Source organism: Macrobrachium nipponense, chromosome 24, assembly GCF_015104395.2.
Source record: "Macrobrachium nipponense isolate FS-2020 chromosome 24, ASM1510439v2, whole genome shotgun sequence".
Lineage (NCBI taxonomy): Eukaryota > Metazoa > Arthropoda > Malacostraca > Decapoda > Palaemonidae > Macrobrachium > Macrobrachium nipponense.
This window is the reverse complement of record NC_061091.1, coordinates 62,551,008-62,571,807: the sequence shown is the minus strand read 5'-3', so window position 1 is coordinate 62,571,807 and position 20,800 is coordinate 62,551,008. Positions and strand designations below refer to the sequence as shown.

At 35.7% G+C, this 20,800-nt stretch overlaps 1 protein-coding gene across 4 annotated transcripts in view; it reads left to right on the top strand.

Moving 5' to 3' along the window:
• The window catches only part of LOC135205678 (prestin-like), a 274,518-nt gene extending 255,668 nt beyond the window's left edge, over positions 1-18,850 (top strand). For 3 of the 4 annotated variants that reach the window (XM_064236587.1, XM_064236586.1, XM_064236585.1), the window contains 14 exons: positions 4,005-4,171; positions 6,386-6,568; positions 6,725-6,835; positions 7,982-8,163; positions 8,805-8,969; positions 9,129-9,233; positions 9,866-9,999; positions 10,215-10,377; positions 10,831-11,007; positions 11,301-11,573; positions 11,726-11,908; positions 12,653-12,775; positions 13,354-13,483; positions 14,580-18,850. In XM_064236587.1, coding sequence (XP_064092657.1) covers positions 4,005-4,171; positions 6,386-6,568; positions 6,725-6,835; positions 7,982-8,163; positions 8,805-8,969; positions 9,129-9,233; positions 9,866-9,999; positions 10,215-10,377; positions 10,831-11,007; positions 11,301-11,573; positions 11,726-11,908; positions 12,653-12,775; positions 13,354-13,483; positions 14,580-14,710 — 2,227 coding nt within the window. In that variant the 3' untranslated portion in view covers positions 14,711-18,850. Of the gene's footprint in view, positions 1-440; positions 590-4,004; positions 4,172-6,385; positions 6,569-6,724; positions 6,836-7,981; positions 8,164-8,804; positions 8,970-9,128; positions 9,234-9,865; positions 10,000-10,214; positions 10,378-10,830; positions 11,008-11,300; positions 11,574-11,725; positions 11,909-12,652; positions 12,776-13,353; positions 13,484-14,579 lie in introns of those variants that run through there. The other variant, XM_064236588.1, reaches the window with a different exon arrangement.
• Positions 18,851-20,800: the final 1,950 nt, after the last annotated feature.

The following is a 20,800-nucleotide window of genomic DNA, read 5'->3' as shown; positions in this document are numbered from 1 at the left end:
AAGTTTTCAAGCTCTTCCAAATTTGCCACAGCCTCTGCACAATAATTGGGACATGGTATTTGTGTGCTTTGTGTTGGTGATGAAGGAATAAAATGGTACAACTTAAGTGCGTCGGGTTTTAAGGCAATTTAAGAAATATCAGTATTGCAGTCGTCGTCTTTTGACCTTATCTATTGCTGTCGGTGCGTTTTATTCTTCACCCCGTTGGGTCCTCAGAGTTGGAGTTAAAAGCTCGATTCTTTGAATAATCTTGATTGCAACAATGCAAGTAATTCTTTATTTTTTCTCTCAATTCAAGAAGAGTTTTTATTCAGAGGAGTCTTCTTATTTTGGGTCTAAGTCTATTGTACTGGCATTCCATTCCACACCTTGGTCTCTTTCGAGGTTTATAGGTTAACAAAAGAACGCTCATTCCTTAAGGTCTTAGTCTTCCATTTGCCTTGGTGAACGTGGCCAGTTGACTTCTGTGGCTCTCAATTGAGAGAGAGAAGCAAACGTAGGCGACCAGTTGTCGCAGTATTTACCACGAATATTCTGTGCGCGTGTGGCAAACACATCACCTGCACCTAGCTGTCATCTTTGGTGTAAGGTATTGAAATTTATAGTAAAGTTCAGAGGCTGAACAGATTTCACATCAGTAAGGAATAACCCGTACTCCAAGTGTCATCATCAATCTCGTCTCTCTCTCTCTCTCTCTCTCTCTCTCTCTCTCTCTCTCTCTCTCTCTCTCCCATAAATTGTTTGCCTACCCTTATATTTTACCCAGATTTTATTCTTTCCAGCTTGCCTTGCGTGGATTTTCAGAAATCTGTTTTCTTTTAAAACTGCGTCAGTTGTTTTTATCTAACCACATAAACCAACCCCATCGCTGAAGCTAATTCGACTCCTGCAAAGTTGTACCGGTACCCACTTGTCTCTTAAATAACCGCAGAAAGTCAGTCAGAATTATAGTGATCGTAACTTTAAATTTGAATTATGGGAGCGAAGGAACTGTTTGACCCTTGTCTGGCTGATTTTAAGAGGAACCACGTCGAGGTTTTAGACCAAGGTGGGCAATGTTTGAACGCCGAGTTCGTCGGTTGCACAGCATTTAGATGCGCCCAGAACCGCTGATGTCCTACGCTTCACTTATGCGACAATCGGCGAGATCTCTGTGCCAACAAAAATCACTCCTTCCTCCTCTCGCTTTCACCTGTTTGCTGCGTTTGTCGTCCTATCTGGCGCCACTTTTGAAAGTGGAGAGAAAGAGGGAGAGGGAGGTTTGCTGTAAGTTCATGAACATAATTTCTTCCCTCTGTCCTACGCTGGAGATTTTCTCCTGATAATCAAATACCTTACCATTTTAATAAGTAAAGGTTTTATTTTAAAATGAAAACGTTAATGTGAGACTAAAGCACAGTAAAAGGAACAAAAAATAAAATATCTCGGGACCATGTTAGTTCCAACTTGAAACGTATCGCACCTGAGTGCATAGACCATGTCAACTGATGGATTCCTCATGCTCGTCTTGTCATATCGCTAGTGATAAATGGACTGGCAGATTTCACTGGGGTCTTTCATTTTACATAGTTGAATAGTTGTTTTTTATGTAATCTAAATTTTATGGGCCTATTGAATAGTAAAGTTAATGTCTCTTTTGGATAGTTGGTAACCCCTTTTTGTGGTAACGGTTATTTTATTTTCTCCAAGAAACGTCAAAGATTAATATAATCTTTCATTAGGTTTTGCCCACTATAATATTTTGTGGACTCTGAAATCCATCTTTAAAGCTTATATCTAAAATGAAACGGCACTCCCATTTTCGTGGGTGCTTGATAACCCACGCCCATGTATTTTGTAGGTACCTACTTGAAATACGCATCCGATTCAGTTTTGTTTGAGACTGGTCAGAATCGTCCCGCCATAACTTCGCGGTTGATTCGGAAGAGATAAAATCATGGCGCCAGGTGCGAAGTGCCATCAACTCCCACAACCCACCTCCTTCAAGCGTTGGCATTCCAAAGGGGGTTCCTCTCTAGAAATGCCCAGCTTGGAGTCGTAAAGGCTATGTCTATTTACAGTCCCGATGATTTTGGCGCGCAAAAACACCTTAACTACGAATAAAGGTAGCGGATAAATTCTCTCTCTCTCTCTCTCTCTCTCTCTCTCTCTCTCTCTCTCTCTCTCTCTCTCTCTCTCTTCTATCTTATTATAAATCTATGGTTAAAGTTCGACCTCTGGGATCAGTTAAGGTCTCGGGGGAGGCTCCGAAGGCACGCTTGTTAGGAAAACCCCGTTTTAATAGCTGGTGAATTACCTGGCTAAAAGCGCTAAAAGCGTGTGTTTGTTGATGTATTTTCAAATGTGTGCTTTGCGAATGACGACAGCATTGAACAGTTTTCTTCTCAAAAAGGCTACAGTAAAGTAAGGAGATATATACTTTAATGCAAACATCTGCAAATGTTTGTATTTAGTAACCAGGGAGGAATGTTTGGATGACGAATTATGTTCGTTTTCCATGTGACGTTAACGTTGTTGTGCTCCAGCGCTATAACATTTTTTATAAATTCGGCAATTCTCAGTTCGCGTGCAAAATGGGCACTGTGTTTAGTACCAGCCCCTCGGGGATGTACGGAAAATTTAAAATAATGACGGTAGATACTATAAACATAACGTAGTTTGGATGATGTTACAGCGTAAATTACTTGACCAGGAAACGACAGAATCCAGTTATGCTGATCTGGCTTTTAGGTTTCTGCATGAGTCGAGTACTAGCATATAATATTATTATTATTATTATTATTATTATTATTATTATTATTATTATTATTATTATTATTATTATTTATTATTATTATTTGGGAAAAACTCTCTATCTCGAGAGTATATATAATGTTCTAAAGGGTCCACAATAATAATAAAAGTTGCTAGTCCGTGTATAATTTTTAAAACTTTACAATGTTCATTTGGACTGAAGATGAACCCAGGGAAGGGCGTGACATTTTTTTGTAGTTTTAAAAATTATACACGGACTAGCAACACTATTATTGTGGACCCTTTATTATTATTATTATTATTATTATTATTATTATTATTATTATTATTATGTAAATTTATTATTTTAATTGTTTTTCCTTTTTTATTCACAAACATTCACACGTTTAAAATTCAGTAATGTAAAACTGCCGAATAGTAACTCTTGTCAAGCCGTGAATTTCAAACTGAAAAACTCATGGACGCAATTTATTCCTGACCTTGCATTTGAATGGAGAATAGTCATACCTAACCTAAGTGAACACAAATTGCCGTTCGATAAGCGAAGCTCTTGTGTTGATTTAATGTCGTAGACTAAACGAATATTGTCCCTTTTTTTCTCTCTCTCCCATTGGCAGACATGACCCTCGTTTCGTGTCTTCTGTTTTATTCGAAGTAGGTAGTGGTGTTGCTGGATGTAGATGGCATTCGGCCAGCACGCAATGTTTCCGTTCCTTTGTTTGCATGATGGCTCTTCTTTTTTTCGTTTTTTTTTCTCTGGGTTCTCATGGTAACCGTCGAGTTCCGTCGGCTCAGACGTATCATTAAAGAAAAATAAGTAGTTTTATATTGCCATTTTCCTTTGCATTTTAAGTTGAACAGTTCTTAGAAATTAACTTTTGAACATTCTACCTTTTTAATGTTATTTAGTAGTACTGAAAGGGCGTGAAGAGCTGAAATTGTTGAAGAACCCTGAGAGAGAGAGAGAGAGAGAGAGAGAGAGAGAGAGAGAGAGAGGTGATAAATGCATTGCAGTACCTACTCGGTGATTGGTTGATGTTTAAACTTATTATACCGACTTATTATATCAAATACACTTGCTACCTAAACACCAGCTGATGTGATTATCTTTCAGTGCGGCAATTATGGCTCAGTGGCATTTACATTGTTGCCAGTCGTTGGAGCTGAATTGAACGTGTGCGTAGCTTAGGTGCACAAGCAGATGTTGCAGGATAATACCTCTAAGCTTCTTTCTTTTTTTCTTTCCACAGCGAGGCGCCCCAACACTTCACCGCAGTCTTGTCTGGGATGGGGGGAGACGAGCCCCCGGCCCACAACGGGCCGAATAACCCGAATAATGAAATCTGCGTCTCTCGACCGGCCCTCAATATCAGTCAGCGCTGCATGAACTACCATTACGATAAGGGCGAGCAACTAAGTAAGTTCCTCCGGTACTTTTATTGTTATTTATGATTGTTGGGTCAACTTTTGCATTCTCATTTTCAACTTTGTGTAGTTTGTGGTCCCATTCAAAATGATACGGTAACCGACTCATTCATAATAATATTCAGATGAAAGTACCTAATAAAACTTTTTACTTCATTAGCAGCAGTGGTATCCAAACTTTTCCTATTCGTCACCCACTTCATACAACATACTTTTTTGTGAATCAAGCCGACTTTGTTCAAATCGTTTTTAATACTATTAGAATTGTGAAGATATTGTATATTTTATCTAATACAAGATAAACAAAAACAAAATTGTCCATGGCCCACCGCCCACCGTACTTAACCTGTAAGCTGCCTCTACTGGCTGGCTACCCACTCAGCTCCTTTGGTTTTATACATACATCTCAGATTATGGGCCCCTGCATTCTGCGCTTGGTTCCCCAGTTTGGGAACCACTGATCTATAGATATAATTTAGGTACCAGCTCTCTCTCTCTCTCTCTCTCTCTCTCGCCTTGAGCTCGTGAAAGGGTTAACGATAGAGGAAGAGAGAGAGAGAGAGAGAGCGGCGTTGGGGGAAGAACTTGAAATAACACTAGCCTATGGCACCAGGAAGTCATGCTATTTGTGAACCAAATTCATATTTTATGTGTAGAGACGTTAACCAGAGCTTCATGAACGACCATGCTTTTATGAAGACTGGCTATACCTCTGGATGCAAAGCCCGATTGGACCTTCTCTTACAATATATATAACCATTTTCTGGGGGTATGGGTTCATTCGTTTATAAGTCTATGTGTTCCCCGTGTGAGGATGTGAACCGAAGAACTCGTAGGGTGAGAGCTGCCCTTCACCCAAGGGAGTTTTGTAACAGGAAACTTCCTGTCGTACAGATTAGGCAGTATTATCCACTTTAGATTACGTCTCTGTATTATATTATTTGCATTATTTATCTCGCCCCGGTGACTTTCGTCCAGAACAACAATTATTCCTTTCTACCTGGAAATCGCATCGTCTTGTTTACCTTGGCCGTGACATTAGGCCGAAGGGCTTCTGGTTCATTGGGTTACCGTGGTAACGGAGGCATTGCAAGGCCTCGTGTTGAGACTGTTTTTCTTTTTCATATAGATAATTGTTTTTAGTGAAAGGTATTGATGAACACGGTCTGTAATGATAGTTTTTCTCTAGTTGAATTAATAAAATAAATAAAATATATTGAAGATTTACTCAAATGTTGCGCATCAGTTTCGTTTTACCAAAAGTTCAAACTGAAATCAATAACTACACAAGAAGCAAGAAAAATTTACGACACAAACAGCAATGGAAAACGCTTGAATTTAGAAGAAAGCTGCGCACATTCATCTCATGAATTCAGTTTCTGATATTGCATAAATTCTCTCTTTTGTGTAATGTCCGGTCCTGATTACATTGTCTTCCCGGAAACGGAGAACTTTCCAGTTTCTGATCATAATACCAACAGATAAATCATGCTTCTTTTTTTTCAAGGTTTTCAAACCAAATGTGGCTTAAGAACCGCGGCCTCTCAGTTGTCAAAAGTATTCATATGTACAAAGTTCAGTGCTCGTTTGTGAAGCCAGAGTTCTCGGGCCTCGACACTGTTATAGCCAGTTGTGGGATTAGAACAAAAGGGAACGGATGAAACTCGAAAGCTAAAAGAAGTGCAAGTGTCGCTTAATGAAAAAGCTTCTCGCACCGTCTTCGGCACATCCCGCAGGGCACGTTGTAAAGTGGTTCCCCCACGCGAGGCGGCGGGAAGTAAACTTCCTGAAACTTTTCGTATGAGGAAATGGCCTTCGTACTTACGCCATCTCTCTCTCTCTCCTCTTCTCTCTCTCTCTCTCTCTCTCTCTCTCTCTCTCTCTCTGGCACATCTTGCTTGTGCCCATCAATAAAACATTGCGATCATTTTCAGTAGAATCTTGCATGCGCATTGTATATACACATTAAGAGATACACCGTGTTCCCTTCAGGTCAACAGACGCAGAGTGAGGTTTATGACTGGCTCGAAATATACAATAACATAAATTGTAAGAAACTGTAAATGTATATTTTCTCAATAAAAGTAAAAGTAAAGAAAAAAATGAGCTCCCTTTGGCGGGAATCTAAACCCAATACGAGTCTAAACCCAATACGAGAAATCGTTCCAGTCACTGGACTGACGAACGCTTTGCGTATCTCTTTCAGGTTTTTTGGAGTCGGCCAAGAAGAAGATCGTAGGGTCGTGCGCCTGCTCGGGGAACTGCGTGAAATCCACCATTGCGGGACGTCTGCCCATTCTGTCCTGGTTGCCGACATACTCCTTCAAGAATGACCTCATGGGCGACGCCGTGGCTGGCGTCACTGTGGCCATCATGCACATTCCTCAAGGTGAGGAAAAGAGTGACGAGAGTTTTTCGACTGTATTATTGTATCGGAGAAATAAAGAGAAATCTAATCTACGTTTTTGTATTGTTTTTGTACTTCTTGTATGTTAATGTCGTTACCTTCTGTTATCAGACCCTTTCATTGCGTTGTTTGTTTCAGGGATGGCGTACGCGCTGCTCGGCGGACTTCCGCCTATCATCGGAATCTACATGGCTTTCTTCCCCGTCCTCGTTTATGTCTTTCTCGGAACTTCCAGGCACTGCTCCATGGGTAAGCAGATGAGTGTAGTATATCCGGTAATGTTCGTGGGTGTGGGAGTCAACCAATTTGGCTTTGCAGGAAAAACACGAATTCATACAAGTCACGAACCGGAGATTCAATTTCAGGCCCGTACCCGGAGTTTTTTTTTTTTTTTTTTTTTTTTTTTTTTTTTTTTTTTTTTGGCGGGTGTGGGGTTGGGGTTCGTTTTTCCCAAAACTGGACCTCTTTTCTATAAATGTCACTCTAATATATAGGTATATACAAGATGAAATACGTGAAAATATTATTTTAGTTATTTAAGAACAAAAATTGGGTATGTGCTCTATGCACTTCTACCCGATTATAGATGTTATTCAAAGTACTGACTGGTTAACAGAAAATATGGACTTCCAGAAATGTCTTGGGGGTTGGGGTTTCGTTAGACCCCCCCCCCCCCCCCAACTCCCCTCAATACAGGCCAGAATTTATTTGACCAGAAATGAAAAACGATTTCAAAGTCGTGAACTCCGTGTTTTTTAATCATGTAAGATGACTCGTTTTCAAAGACGTTTAGGTCGTCTTCAGAATGTATCACGCCGTTATAGATTAGTGAAGTATTCCAGTGATGTACTTTAAGACTGTTTGCCGTGTGATAGTTTTGTTTTAAAGACACAGATTATGTTTAAAGATATATTTTCTTACACTGAACTGTCAGTTGAAAGCCTGGAGAGGAGAACGTAATCGGCATTGGAGGAATAACTTTCACGACAATCATGCATCTTCCTATTAATCTGGTTAATATAAAGATTTAATCATTATTGTATACTACACCCTCCTTAATTGAAGATTTTTTGTTATTTTTCATAGGAATGTTGACTGTTTAAAGATGAAACTTATTTTTTATTAGAAATAAAAAAAAAATCGGAAAATTTCATACTCAGTATAGTCTGAGCATAGAATATCTTTCTAATACAAAAGTAGATTTTACGAGAATGTATTTGTAGAACAGAAAATGTTTTCTTTAGAGTATGCTCCTAGATGAGGATGAGAAAAATGTCTAGCACATTTCTTAGAGGGATGATTTCATCGTAATTTTAGAAATAGAATATGTGTACATAAAATACTGGTTACTTCCTAGGTAAAGAGGTACTACTTCCTTATTTCCTCTACTCTCAGGTACTTTCGCCGTCATTTGTCTCATGACTGGAAAAGTTGTCAGCGAGTTGGCCACTGACGAGAAGACTATAGAAGCGATGAACAATCAAACGTTGCTGGGTGAAAATATAACAAACACGAAGCCTGTCTATTCTGTCCACCAGGTGGCAGCCCTCGTGTCGTTCATGGTTGGGGTATGGGAGGTGAGTGTGATGGATGGAATGCTTTCCTGACGAACATTCAACTTGAAAAAAAAAAAAAAAACAGGATCTCAAATTAAATTTGTGTTCAGAGCGCTCCCCTTTGCCACCTGCAAGTTCAACTTTTGTTTTGAGAGCCTACTTGTACATAGTGTACGTATTGTATTGTAGGATAAAAAAAATACCATACTTTATTAATTTAATATCATACTGTACTTGAATAGGCATGAAGAGTACTGTAATCAGATTACAAACAATTCAACATACAAACGGCGTCTGGATCATAACTCGTTTGTAAATCGATTGGTGTGCATGTGTCTGTATATGTACTGCTGAAATCATTTGCTCCAGAGTTTTCTCTTAATTATTTTTGCTTTCTTCCAGATGTACAGTTCAGCTTTGGCTTGTTGCGCCTTGTTTTGATCAAGTATAGTAGTGAAATTTTATCCAGAAAGATTAGGATATTTAGGCACCGAAGTTTTTGTGCCCATGATACATAATTGTGGTGAATGACCAATAGATTCTTTAGTATATGCACAGTACAGTACATTAAGAGTGTATAGGCTGGTGTGGTTCATTGATGTATTATATATCAGGTTTCATCCTCATTTGTGTCTGTAATATGGAATTTTGAATTCTTGCAGGTTATCCTGGGTATGCTACAACTTGGTGTGCTCTGCGTTTTCCTCTCTGACATGTTGGTCTCAGGTTTTACTACAGGAGCTGCTGTTCATGTTCTGACATCACAAGTCAAATACTTGTTTGGCATCAAGGTTCCACGGTATAATGGCCCCCTAAAGATCATATATGTAAGTAACACAGCCTAGTAACCAAATATGATAATGTAGAGGTAGTGCTGTATATTACGTATAACTTAGATTTGTGAAGAAATGTTTTTTAAATGAAACATTTACATATCCTTAATGTGTGTGTGTGCTTTTTTTTTAACCCTGTTCTTTATCTTCCAGACATACAGAGACATCATAAGTCAGATATTGTCATCAAATCCTGCCGCCATGGTTGTGTCAGGCTTAACTATTACAGTTTTAGTTTTCAACAATGAAATACTGAAAGTAAGTATACAATTTTGGTAATTGTTTTTTCTTCTTTTGAAGCAGTAGGGAACTGAGTTTTCCCTCTTGTCGTCTGTCCAGTCCATTTTCTGTCAGAATTCTCATCTGGTCTAGTCTTCATCTGTGCCTCTTTTCCTTTATTTTTCTTGGCTTTCCAGTCTCATCATCCTACCACATACTTCTGTACATGATACTTTTCTAAATCACTCAAATTCACCCCCTGTTCTTCATCCCTTCTCATCACATGTCTAAGCTATCTTAACCCATGAGATCTATCTGCTTTCCATCCATGGAAATCATTCTTCACTGCTTCCCCAAATGTGATATGATCTTCCCACTTCTTACCAGCCATGAACCTTGGCTTTTTTTTAATGATGATGACAGTGGTGTTGAATTTTAAAAAGATCTTTTTATTTTGTTTGCATGAAAACTTCCTTGTCTTGTATATCATCAATTTAGGTAACTTGAAATTTGTCTGGATTATCATGAAGCTGAAAAAGATCCACTCTTTAAATACCTATGAGTGAAATTACTGGATTAGATAATAGTTTTTGTCATTGGTGTATACATCTAAATCTTAGTATAGTAATATTCCATAGATGAAATTAATTAAAATAATCTTGGTATTCCAGCCAATAGTGCGTAAAAGGACCATCATCCCCATTCCAATTGAACTGATTTGTGTTATTGCTGGCACTACAGCATCGTACTTTGGAAATCTTCATGGGACCTACGACTTACTGATTGTTGGAGACATTCCAACTGGGTAAGAACACTACAACTAGATATAAAATTTTTAAAATTTTTAGTTTGTGTTAAAATAAATTCATATTGCCCTTTTTAAATACATACTTGGGACACAGAAATATTTCAGTTGAATATCTCCTGCTAAGAGTCAGTTTGAAGGAATAACATTTTTGAAGTGTTGTTACTGGAAAGTGTTCTTAATTTCATGGTAACTTTGTCAACTGCTCATTTCAGATTGCCTGAACCAACTGCACCACCATTTGCATTGTTGCCTCGCGTCCTTGTTGATACTTTTATCATCACCATTGTTTCCTACACAATATCGTTCTCCATGGCTAAGATTTTTGCTAAAAAGCACAATTATGAAGTGAATGCAACCCAAGAGCTCTATGCACAGGTAATATTATTTAGAGTACGGTACTTGTTTTTCTTAGCTTGCAATAGAAACACACTTGAAAGATTAATCCTATAGTGAATGGCTATAGTTGAACAGCATCAAGAGGAGTTAGTTTGTCTTATGTAACCTTAAAGCACAGTAAAGGAGTTCATTGATTTATAAATTTTGTAGTAAATTTTTGCAAAGGAAACATGATGTCCATGTGTTGTATTTCTGTAAATGTGTATGCTGTACTACATAGCTTAAACTACACTACCCTTCTCATCAAAATTCAGTACAAACCATTCACATGGAAACTATGGAGTAGAATAGACCATTACCATTAAATCTTGTGTTAATGTTCTACACACATTAAGAGATGAGAGGGGTAAATGAGTAAAAAATTAAAATTTGAAATGGAAGAGATATCAATATAACATTAAACTCTAATGTGAATTATTCAATCTTTTTCAGGGTCTTAGCAACGTGTTCGGGTCATTCTTTTCATGTGCACCAATCTCAGCCTCCCTCTCTCGCTCTCTGATCCAAGAGTCAGTTGGTGGTGTCACTCAGCTCACTTCACTTATTTCCTGTGTGATACTGGTCTTTGTTCTTCTCTTCATTGGACCTGTGTTTGAAAATTTGCCAAATGTAAGTGTAGAACTGATAAGCACAGCATAATTTGATTCAAATATTGAAATAAATCCATCCCCTAAAAGGTTATTTTGAAGTAAAGTGAGACTGTTTTGTAACCCATATTGGCAAGAAGCTTTCTGAATTAATGGATATCTTGTAATTTTATATTTGCTTGAATAAAATATGTAATTAAGTTAGTTTAACATATGTTCAAGTTGTATGAAAATTGCACATTGTATAATGCTAATTTTCTGAGATGCAGTACAGTAGGTAGCAGTTATTTATTACTTTTTCCTCTTCATTTGCAGTGTGTTCTGTCTTCAATTATTGTGGTTGCTCTGAAAGGAATGTTCCTGCAATTCAATGAGCTAAAGAACATATGGAAAGTTAGTCGAATTGATGCATCAATCTGGATTGTGTCATTTTTGTCCGTTGTTATTATTGACATTGATTTTGGACTTATGCTGGGCATCATCATGTCTCTTCTGGTTTTGCTTTTACGATCTCAGAAACCCAGCATTGCTCGTTTAGGCCGTGTACCCAATACTGATCTCTACCTTGATGTACACAAATACTCAGCGGTTAGTATATATTAGAATAACTTTTTGTGCACTTTATTGGATGTTTAGGATATATTACTGCATTTTATGGATTATATCAACTTTGCTAAGAAATCATTTATTTTTAATTGAAATTTTTATTAACTAAACTATTACCCTATTATCCTTTACAGGCGATAGATGTACCTTCAGTCGTCATATTCCAGTTTACTGGGCCACTTCATTTTGCTAACAGTGAACATTTTCGTTCAAGTTTATTTTCTGTTAGTGGCCTGACTCCTTCCTTTATTATTGCAAATAGAGTGATTCGACAGCAAAGTGCATCAGAGCCAGATTTATCCAGCCAGTCCAATGGGGTAAGGGTTCTTTTTTATTTGTAGTATGTATTAAAAGTTTGAATCAATAGCACCTATTGCCAAAGAGTTCTTATACCATGCTGTGCTCTGTCATTATATATACGTATTTCTACAAAGGATATTGTCATGAGACCAGAAGGAGAGGGGCACAGAATAGTCAAAAGTGATGGTGGTACTGTACAGTATTTTATACTGCTTTCCTGATACAGTATTTACTAAAGTACTATCCAAACTTGATTTTTTAAATGTAAGAATTCCTCTATAACTATATGTAGAAGATACTGTAAGTTATGCAGAAAATACAGAGGAGGTTGGGAATAATGCACAGGTAAAGAGAGTATATTAGCTGTCCAATTAACAAGGCAGAATAACTACTATTGTTTAGTCAAAAGTCTTTTTGCTGTAGTGACAAACATTTCAAGGCTTTAGTAGACAGAGGTCCATCTGAAAATCTATGCCACATTCATGGAATGTAATGCTGCAAAATATTGTGCATGCCATTGAGTAGAGAGAATTGGATATTTGAATGGTGGAAGAAATTTTGCAGCAAGAAAGATCTTGAAATTTTTAGCTAAAATTACAGATTGTGTACTATAATGAGGGACTGATGGGAATGGGTTGATCTAGTAAAACAGCTTTCATTCATTCCTACATTATTCATAATAACTAAAGAGGATTTGGAATAGTGCTTGAGTAATCTTGTTATTAGCAATATGCAGTAAATAATCATCTATATTTTTTCAGGAGTTGAACTTGGCTGTGCCATCTGGGGACACAATTACAGAAAAGCAGAGGAATGGAGTTGCAAAGTTAATTAAGAGCAAACTTCACACTCTGAAAACTAAGCAAGTTGCTTTAAACATACCAGTAAGTATTTCATTCTTATAATTTCCCCCTAGAATAATTACTTTAGTTTTGAAGAAGCACCAGCCCAAGAAGAGTCTATATAGGACTCAGAGGTCTGGGAAAACAAATCCTTGTTATGTATTATTATTAATTATGAAGTAGCCTCAAAAAGGGAAGGTTTGTTAACAGATGAACTTTGCTAAATTCAGACTAAACCATGGTGCTTGCAGAAATGTTTTTCATAAATACAGTAATTCTTTTTTTTGTTCTTTTTTTATTTTTCGCATAAAACCTTAGAGATATAGGCTCTTTGTACCTTAAGTTCACTTTTGGTGCTTTTTGTAAGATAGTGACAGGTCCATTTTCATGTCAGCTGCTTATGCTCAAGTAATGTCTTGCATTAATTGAAATTACTGGACACTGAGCCTTGGTTTTAATTTTATTCTTGTTTAAATGTAGGAAGGATGTGTAGTGAAACAGACAGAAGTATAAAATATCAGCATATGTGGAAATATTTTCATTTCCAAATGTTTTTATACAATGAAAGTCCATGATTTCTTATTTTTGGTATTCTATGTTTTTTATTTATTTCCTTTCAGGATGTACAGTGGCTGATCATTGATATGAGTGGTATAAGCTACATAGATTCAACAGGTGCAAAAGTACTTAGTCAGATAAATAAGGAATACAAAGATGCAGGAATCACCCTCATTCTAGCTGGTACCACAGGTAGGATTTCCATTGATTGTGTTGAAGTGTTTGTGTTTCATCAATTCTGGAGTAATTTTGCCTATTAAAGTGTATATTACAGTATTTATTTTTTTACAGATTTTTATATAACACAGAAACTCCCCATATTCTCGGGGAATATGTTTCTAACCTGCTTGCTGAAGTATGAGACTTTTATATAGATATACATACCTATATGGTACACTGTTTTTTTAGTTATTTATACTGGGTACTTGTCATACCTACATTCTTCTGTATCATCAGAGAGTTTTACGTATTTGCTTCCATTTAATTCAAGATACTGTAGCAGGGTTGTAAAGCTATGGTGATCGTGCAACTTTTTTGTGACATTCTAAATGTAAACCAATTTCCATAATTTTGTTCTTAAAAACTTTGTGCAGTCTTAAACACTGGTAAGTTTCTACCCTTACTTTTGTTCCTTTATCTATCTTACTGGATTTTGAGTTATGCCTTGATTTGGAGACTGCTTTTATTACATTTGCACTTTGGGCATATTTGCTGAACTCCACAAAAAGTATGAAAAACACAACATTGATATAGCAAGCTGTCATTAATAACTCCTTTGCACAGTCATTACTGGCTTTAGCCCTGGGTAGATGGGAAAGATCTTGGTGGCCGAGTCTGCCAAATATGAAATAGTAAAGCATTGGGATTCCTGGATTAAATTTTAATTAATAAAATGTTATGTTAAATGCTGTGTCTTGTGCTTTTCATTGATTTTTTGTATAGTACTGAGGGCTACTCTTTGTCAGACTTCATAGTGCTGATATGTTCAGTTTGTCACCACATGGTAATATTACTAAGATATTAAATATATGGTAGGTTAACCAAAGTCAGAATTGATGAAATACTTAGATATAGATTTAGTTGTCATTTACACAAGTTAGCTGGTTTCATGAATGCCAGTGTATCACGGAAGTCAGCAAACTTTATATTCATTTCTTTATTTTGAAATTCATAGAACTAATTTGAGTAAAGTTTGTACAGGTTCTTGTTTGGTTAACCTTTTGGTCATTTTCTTAATTTTATGAATTTATCAGCCCTGTTTTACAAGTCTTCTTTTTTCCATTTTCAGAAAATGTGATAGATGCTCTTGAACAATGTGGCACCCTTAAATCTATAACAGCTGAGAAGGTCTTCCACACAGTTCATGATGCTGTTACAGTTATTTCTAATGACTCTTTAAATAATTGCACCAGATTATAACAGTGATGAGTATTGCTTTACTAATTTCCTTATTGTAATAAGGCTTGTAAAACCTTGCACAGCTGGACCAGATGAGGAGAAAGTGTCGAAGATGATCTGTGGCATTGCTTAATTCTCCCCATTGAAAAGTTCCTTACTGCTTGAACCTGCTGACCTTTTATAGTACGTAGTAGTATTTTTTCCCTCATGTCACTTATAAATCTTATTCACTGATTGTTGTAATTCAAGACACAAGTTGGCTCAATGCCTTGAAACCTTGATCCCTCAAAGGATTACCCAGTCAACACTAAGCTCAATAGCATAGTAACAACAGCATGTTGTTACTTTGTTGAGGTAAGCATATTAGTTTCTAGGTCATCTAGAATGTTACAACTTTTCTCTCTATTGTGACTACGTATTGTATACTATTTAATTTAAGCAAATTAAGATGTGCCATTTAAAACAAGACAGATAAGGTTGATGCATATTGAGAAAAGAAGATGGCAGGGTCCCAGATGTGCAAAGTTTTCATGCAAATTTAATTTTAGTCACAAATCTATTTTGATGTTAAACTGCAGTACTTTGGGGTAATTTCTCATTGCACTTCCATAGGGTTTTTAAAATTAGTGTAACATGCAGAAAAAATTTTTTAATGTGTAAGTTCTACACATGTGCATTACAGACCTGATGGTGTTGACTGAATCTGTGATAAGTCTGTACATATGAATTAAAAATGATTCTATACATTTCTATTTTGATCTAAACTTTTCTAAGTCAATTGGAAGTTTGTATTGTAGTTAAAATGACTACTATTGTACATTGATTTTTTAAATCTGCTAAAAACTACCTGTGTGATGGATTGCCTTTGACTAAAAAGACTGGTATTTCATGAAGTAACATTTAATAGTGAGTAAATGGACAAAAATATTTTTTTAATGAGGAGTTTTAGTCTTATTTTTGTATATAGCTGATGGGTTTTTATAGTGTTGTGTACTGTACTGCACTTTTAATATCAGTATAATTACTCAGGTTCCTTTTTACAATACACTGCTTAATTTTCTTTAAGGGCAAAATAGTTTCTACTTCCACTGAAATTTGAAAAATGAAATAAATTATTGTAATTTAGATAGTGATGCATACAAAATGTCAATAATAACTTGTCCAGTGGGTTATGGTAGAACACATTACAATATTTAGATGTAGACTGAATCCATGATCGTAGCTAGTGAAAAGCAGGCCTTGCTGAGGTTTTATATCCTTATCTCGGATTTTTTGTACTGTGTTTACATTTTCACACTACGTATATGCATTGTCAATAATGAATTTTTATATTTATTAATTTTTATTAATCTAATTGAAGCATGATGGATTAAGTGGTTTGAAATACATGAATACTTGAACATGTTTAAAAGTAGGATTATAGTGCCACTCTATATTGCATTTCCACATCTTTGTTAAATGCCATTTTGACTACAAAAAGTCAGTACTTTTTTACTGATTGTACACTGGATTATGCTTATCATGAGAGGACCATCATAATAATAGCATTAGATTTAATGAAAAATATGATGTTAGATCCCTGAACTAGTATCTGAAGCTGATGATTTTGCTTGTTGTATTTGGATCAGTGATAATCTATTTTATAAGCCAAGTTTGGCTGTCTTTGGAGAAAAAACATAAAAAACAACATTATGCTGTTATCCTGAGAAATATTGAATTAATGATTGAGCCCTGGTATGCAGCTGTTAATGACGAATATCATGATTGCCAAGTGGAATAACATACACAGTATTATGATAGGCAAGTGGAAAAAATTTATTTGTAAATTCAATATTTGCCTTTAATTCATATGCATATGAAGAAAAATATATGTTATGCTGAGTAACAGTAACATTTGAAATTCTAAAATACTGTATACTACTCCAGATACTGGTGTATATTCCTTGCTGTATCATGCATAAGTGTTGAATTTAATTAAATGATCACTGCTCTGCTACAAATAAGGATAATAATTGATGAAAATACTAGTTATGGAATGTAAGAGCACATGTAAAATCAGTTAAGTGTCCTGTATATTATATTTAAATGTTATAAACAAGTCAGGTCCAAGTGTTATGCTTTTCTTGTTTTTATAGTGTTAGAATACTATAGTCAAATTAGTCCACTCTAAGCTTTGTATTGTCTTTTCAAACTAGAACAGAATACTGAGTGTAGTGATAATTACAAGGTGCTGTTGTACTGTTGAACTGCAGTTAAAAATTGTCCATAAAGTGCATTAAATGTAAATTATCAGTACAAACACATGAAGGAAAGACCATAAATTTTTCTAGCACATACTTTGTACAGATATTTCACTTATGAATCCAGCGTTCTTTGTTCAAAGTAATTATTTTTACAACTGAAGTACTGTATCATAGATAATGTTAATCTGTAAAATATTTATTTTATCCTTTACTTTTATAACATATTAAGCATTGTCTTACAGGGGTATTGCAAGCATTATGAGAGTGGTAATATGCTTGCACTAACAACTTTCATTATGTAAGATGTAATGAGCATCTATTCCACTATCCAAGACATTCTCTTACTTTGTGACAATCTTGTAGCAGTTCACTGCCTAAGCTGAAATGGATTAGCAAAGTAGGCATTTAGAACAATCTGTGCCTCTGCATTTGGGGAATGTCTGATGAGAGAGAGGGATTGGCTCTTGAGTCAGTGTTCATCCTAGAAACTGATCAGCCTTGTGCCAAAAGAGTGGTCATTTCATTTTTTCTTACAGTATGAGCCTTCCTTCTTATTTCTCTTCTTTAATACAGACGTGAAAATAATGTGAACAATAATCTGGTATTTCATCAGACAGATTCATCCATTTACTTAGCTTGTCAAAGTAGAGTGGATTTTTTTAATTGTTGCATTTTGTTTTTTTAAATAAGGTGCAAAGCATTAATCATATCAGTGCATGTGGAATTTGCAATTGTAACATTAAATTTGTCCGAGATTATATTTACTGTAACCATAACATTCTTTTCAAGAATATTTTAGGTACCATTAACTCATACTAGTCTTATAATTTTGTTCATACAGTATTTAACCATGAATACAAATTCCATTCATATTGAAGTGCTAAAACACTAAAAATGTCTTAGCTTTTTAATTGCTACTTTTTATTGATACACGTTTTGATTAATCCTTATACAATACTACTCTGTTGATGTGCAATGTATTTTTTAACTTTTTCCTTTATACTACAATACAGTACTACTAAATTTCATGATGTATACAAAACTAATGTACACAGAAGGATTGTTCTACTTCATTTTTTAGTTAAGTATTTCTTGATCCTCATATTTTACTAAACTATCTTCATGAAAACAGAATCGAAATTCTTAACTTTGTAGATTCTGTTTGATTACTATTCATTTGGGGGTTACTGCTTGCACAAAGTACTGTAGGCAGTAAGGACTTGCACTTTACTATCCATTCATCTATAACTGCAGTATTCTTCACCTTTTACTTTTACAGACTTCACTGTAGTTTTCCCACCCAGCTGTTGAATGTCTCAAACTGTGCCTTGCTCCAATTTTGACATTACATTTGGGAAAAAGTTGTTCAAGACAGCCATGTGAGAGGTATAGAAATGTGACTCAGTTGGCTGGTAAAACTAATCTATAATATTAATAGTGTGTGCTGACTAAACTTCACTTTGGGTGTTCATTGCAGCAGATACTTTTCAACATACTATATTATTTTATACACACTACTACCAACGAATACTGTACGTGATTGTGGATTTGTACAGTATCTTAGTGTCAACGTAAAATGTTTTGTAATTTTGTATACTGTACTGTATAATGATGCATAAATTTTGTACATAAATTTGTGTATATGTGCAAAATGTACCTGAAGTTATTTTGTACTTCTGGTATGCATGGGAATGTGTTAACATGCAATGTTACATGGTATGCAATCATGACAGTTTTGTTATATTATAGCTGATGAAATTAGCATCTGTGTTGTAGCAAATGCTTAGTTATTTTGTATAGACATTAAAATGAATATGCCTTAAAGTAGTACTACTGTATTTTTTGTGGAAGATATTTTCATTTTGATGTATGAACTTTGTGAACAGTTATTTAAAAATAAAACAATATGCATACAGTATTTGGACTCTTCGTATATCCCCCAAAATAGACAAAAGAAAGTTGTGGAAATCAATGAATCAAAATAAAGCTTGAGAAGGTAGTGAAATGTAATACTACCTACTTAGTTCGTTTCCTACCAGTTTGGCTGTTTATCATTAACAAAAGCTTTAATTGAAGAAGGATCAACCATTAAGTTATCTAAGATTTTCCAAAGGAAATGAATTATGAAACAAACTTTGAAACCAAAAAAGGCATTGTGAGGTGCTTGTGATGCCAATCTGCTACATAGTACCACATAGGAACAAGACCCAATTTGCTCCTCTCATTCCTGATAGGTTAAAAAATAAGCATCCTGCCAGCCAAAGGTGGGCATTACAAAGATATACAATGGCTATGATTCTTGGAAATTTTTTGTTAGTTCTTAAGTTCTATTGCAAATTTTTTCAGGTGTGTATCCCCAAAATGCCATGAACTTATCTGATCTCTGTAGAACCCATACATGGAAAAGTTAATATGAGGAAAAAATGCTGAAAGTAAATGCCTTCAGCTAGCAGAAGATCGTTTAATAAAGCCACTGATAGAAATTTATCTCTCAGGATTGACCCAAAATACATATAACTAAGACGTGTATTCAGCATTTATTAATGAAAGAAATTCAAATCAATCTAAGGAAAACATTCTCGAATGTACCTTCAACCACTGGGACAAAACGGTTACTTTATTCTGGAGGCATTGCTGATCCTTCCCTTTCCCTGGCGATTTCTAACTTTTTAAAGAAAATTCCCTTTGCTGAATATGACAGGCAATTTAACTCTATTCTACATTATCTATTTATCAGACTTTTTCAAACTTAAACAGCTTTTAAGTTTTCTATAAAAGAAGTTGCGCCGACTTTGTCTGTCCGCCCGCACTTTTTTCTGGCAACATCTGTCCCCCCACCTCTCAGATCTTAGGAACTACTGATAGTCCATTGGCTGAGGGGGTCACCATGTGCCTGAGATGTCCCCTAAATTTCTCTTCATATCTTTGAAGTATACCATAGGAAAAATGAAAAAAGTCTGGGTAGAATTGTCATACCCTGGCAGTAACCGAGAAAATGACGTAATAAGCCACGCCCACTTCTTGCTCCTCTGGACGAATGTTTAAGAGGTAGTGGAAACTTAAATAGCTATACGTATCTCTGTATGTATAACAAGAAACTATACCTCAAAATGTTTGCATTTAAGTCTTCTATAATTTTGTGTGTAAATTATGCAAATTAATATGCAGCTGAGGTCACCAGAGGTCAAAAGGTCACGAAATCTGGTGCAAAGTAAAAATCTCACCACGTCCAAGGAAATCTGGCGTACAGTTGGCTATTATCGTATTTTGAGAGGAATACTGCATGAATAATTTAGGTTAGATGTATCCAAGTCTATAAACATGCATCTTTAACCCTTTCATATTTCATTATGTTGTATAACATCAGATCATAAAACGTCAAAATTTATAAGCCATATTTGTTGCTAAGTACATAGTATGTAGGTGGAGAGTGTTGGTCAGTATGTACACCTTTTTTTTTTTTTAGCTCAAAGCTATATGCTGATTATGTGAGCTGTTGACTTTGTCTCCTTTTCTCTATTAATAGATGCCCCTGTTTTTCATTTAATGTAGGCCTGACCACAATAGAGGGCAGCATGCAACTTCCTGTCATTAAGAAAACAGAAGAATGTAGCCCTCCAAAGAAAATGACAGAGTCACAATCTCTCCCCATCTTTTATCACTTTCAACAGTAGAGAAAATGAGCATTTAGTTATCAATGCATGGTGCATGTAAGTATTTTTTGGTGTTGTGGTGGCGAAGGAAAACCCAGGAAGGAGCAGAAGCACCTTCTTCTCCTTCCTGGGTTTTCCTTCACAACACCAACTTGTCTCACACTCTGTCAACATAAGTATTTTTATATTTAAAGATTATAACGTCATTAAAACAT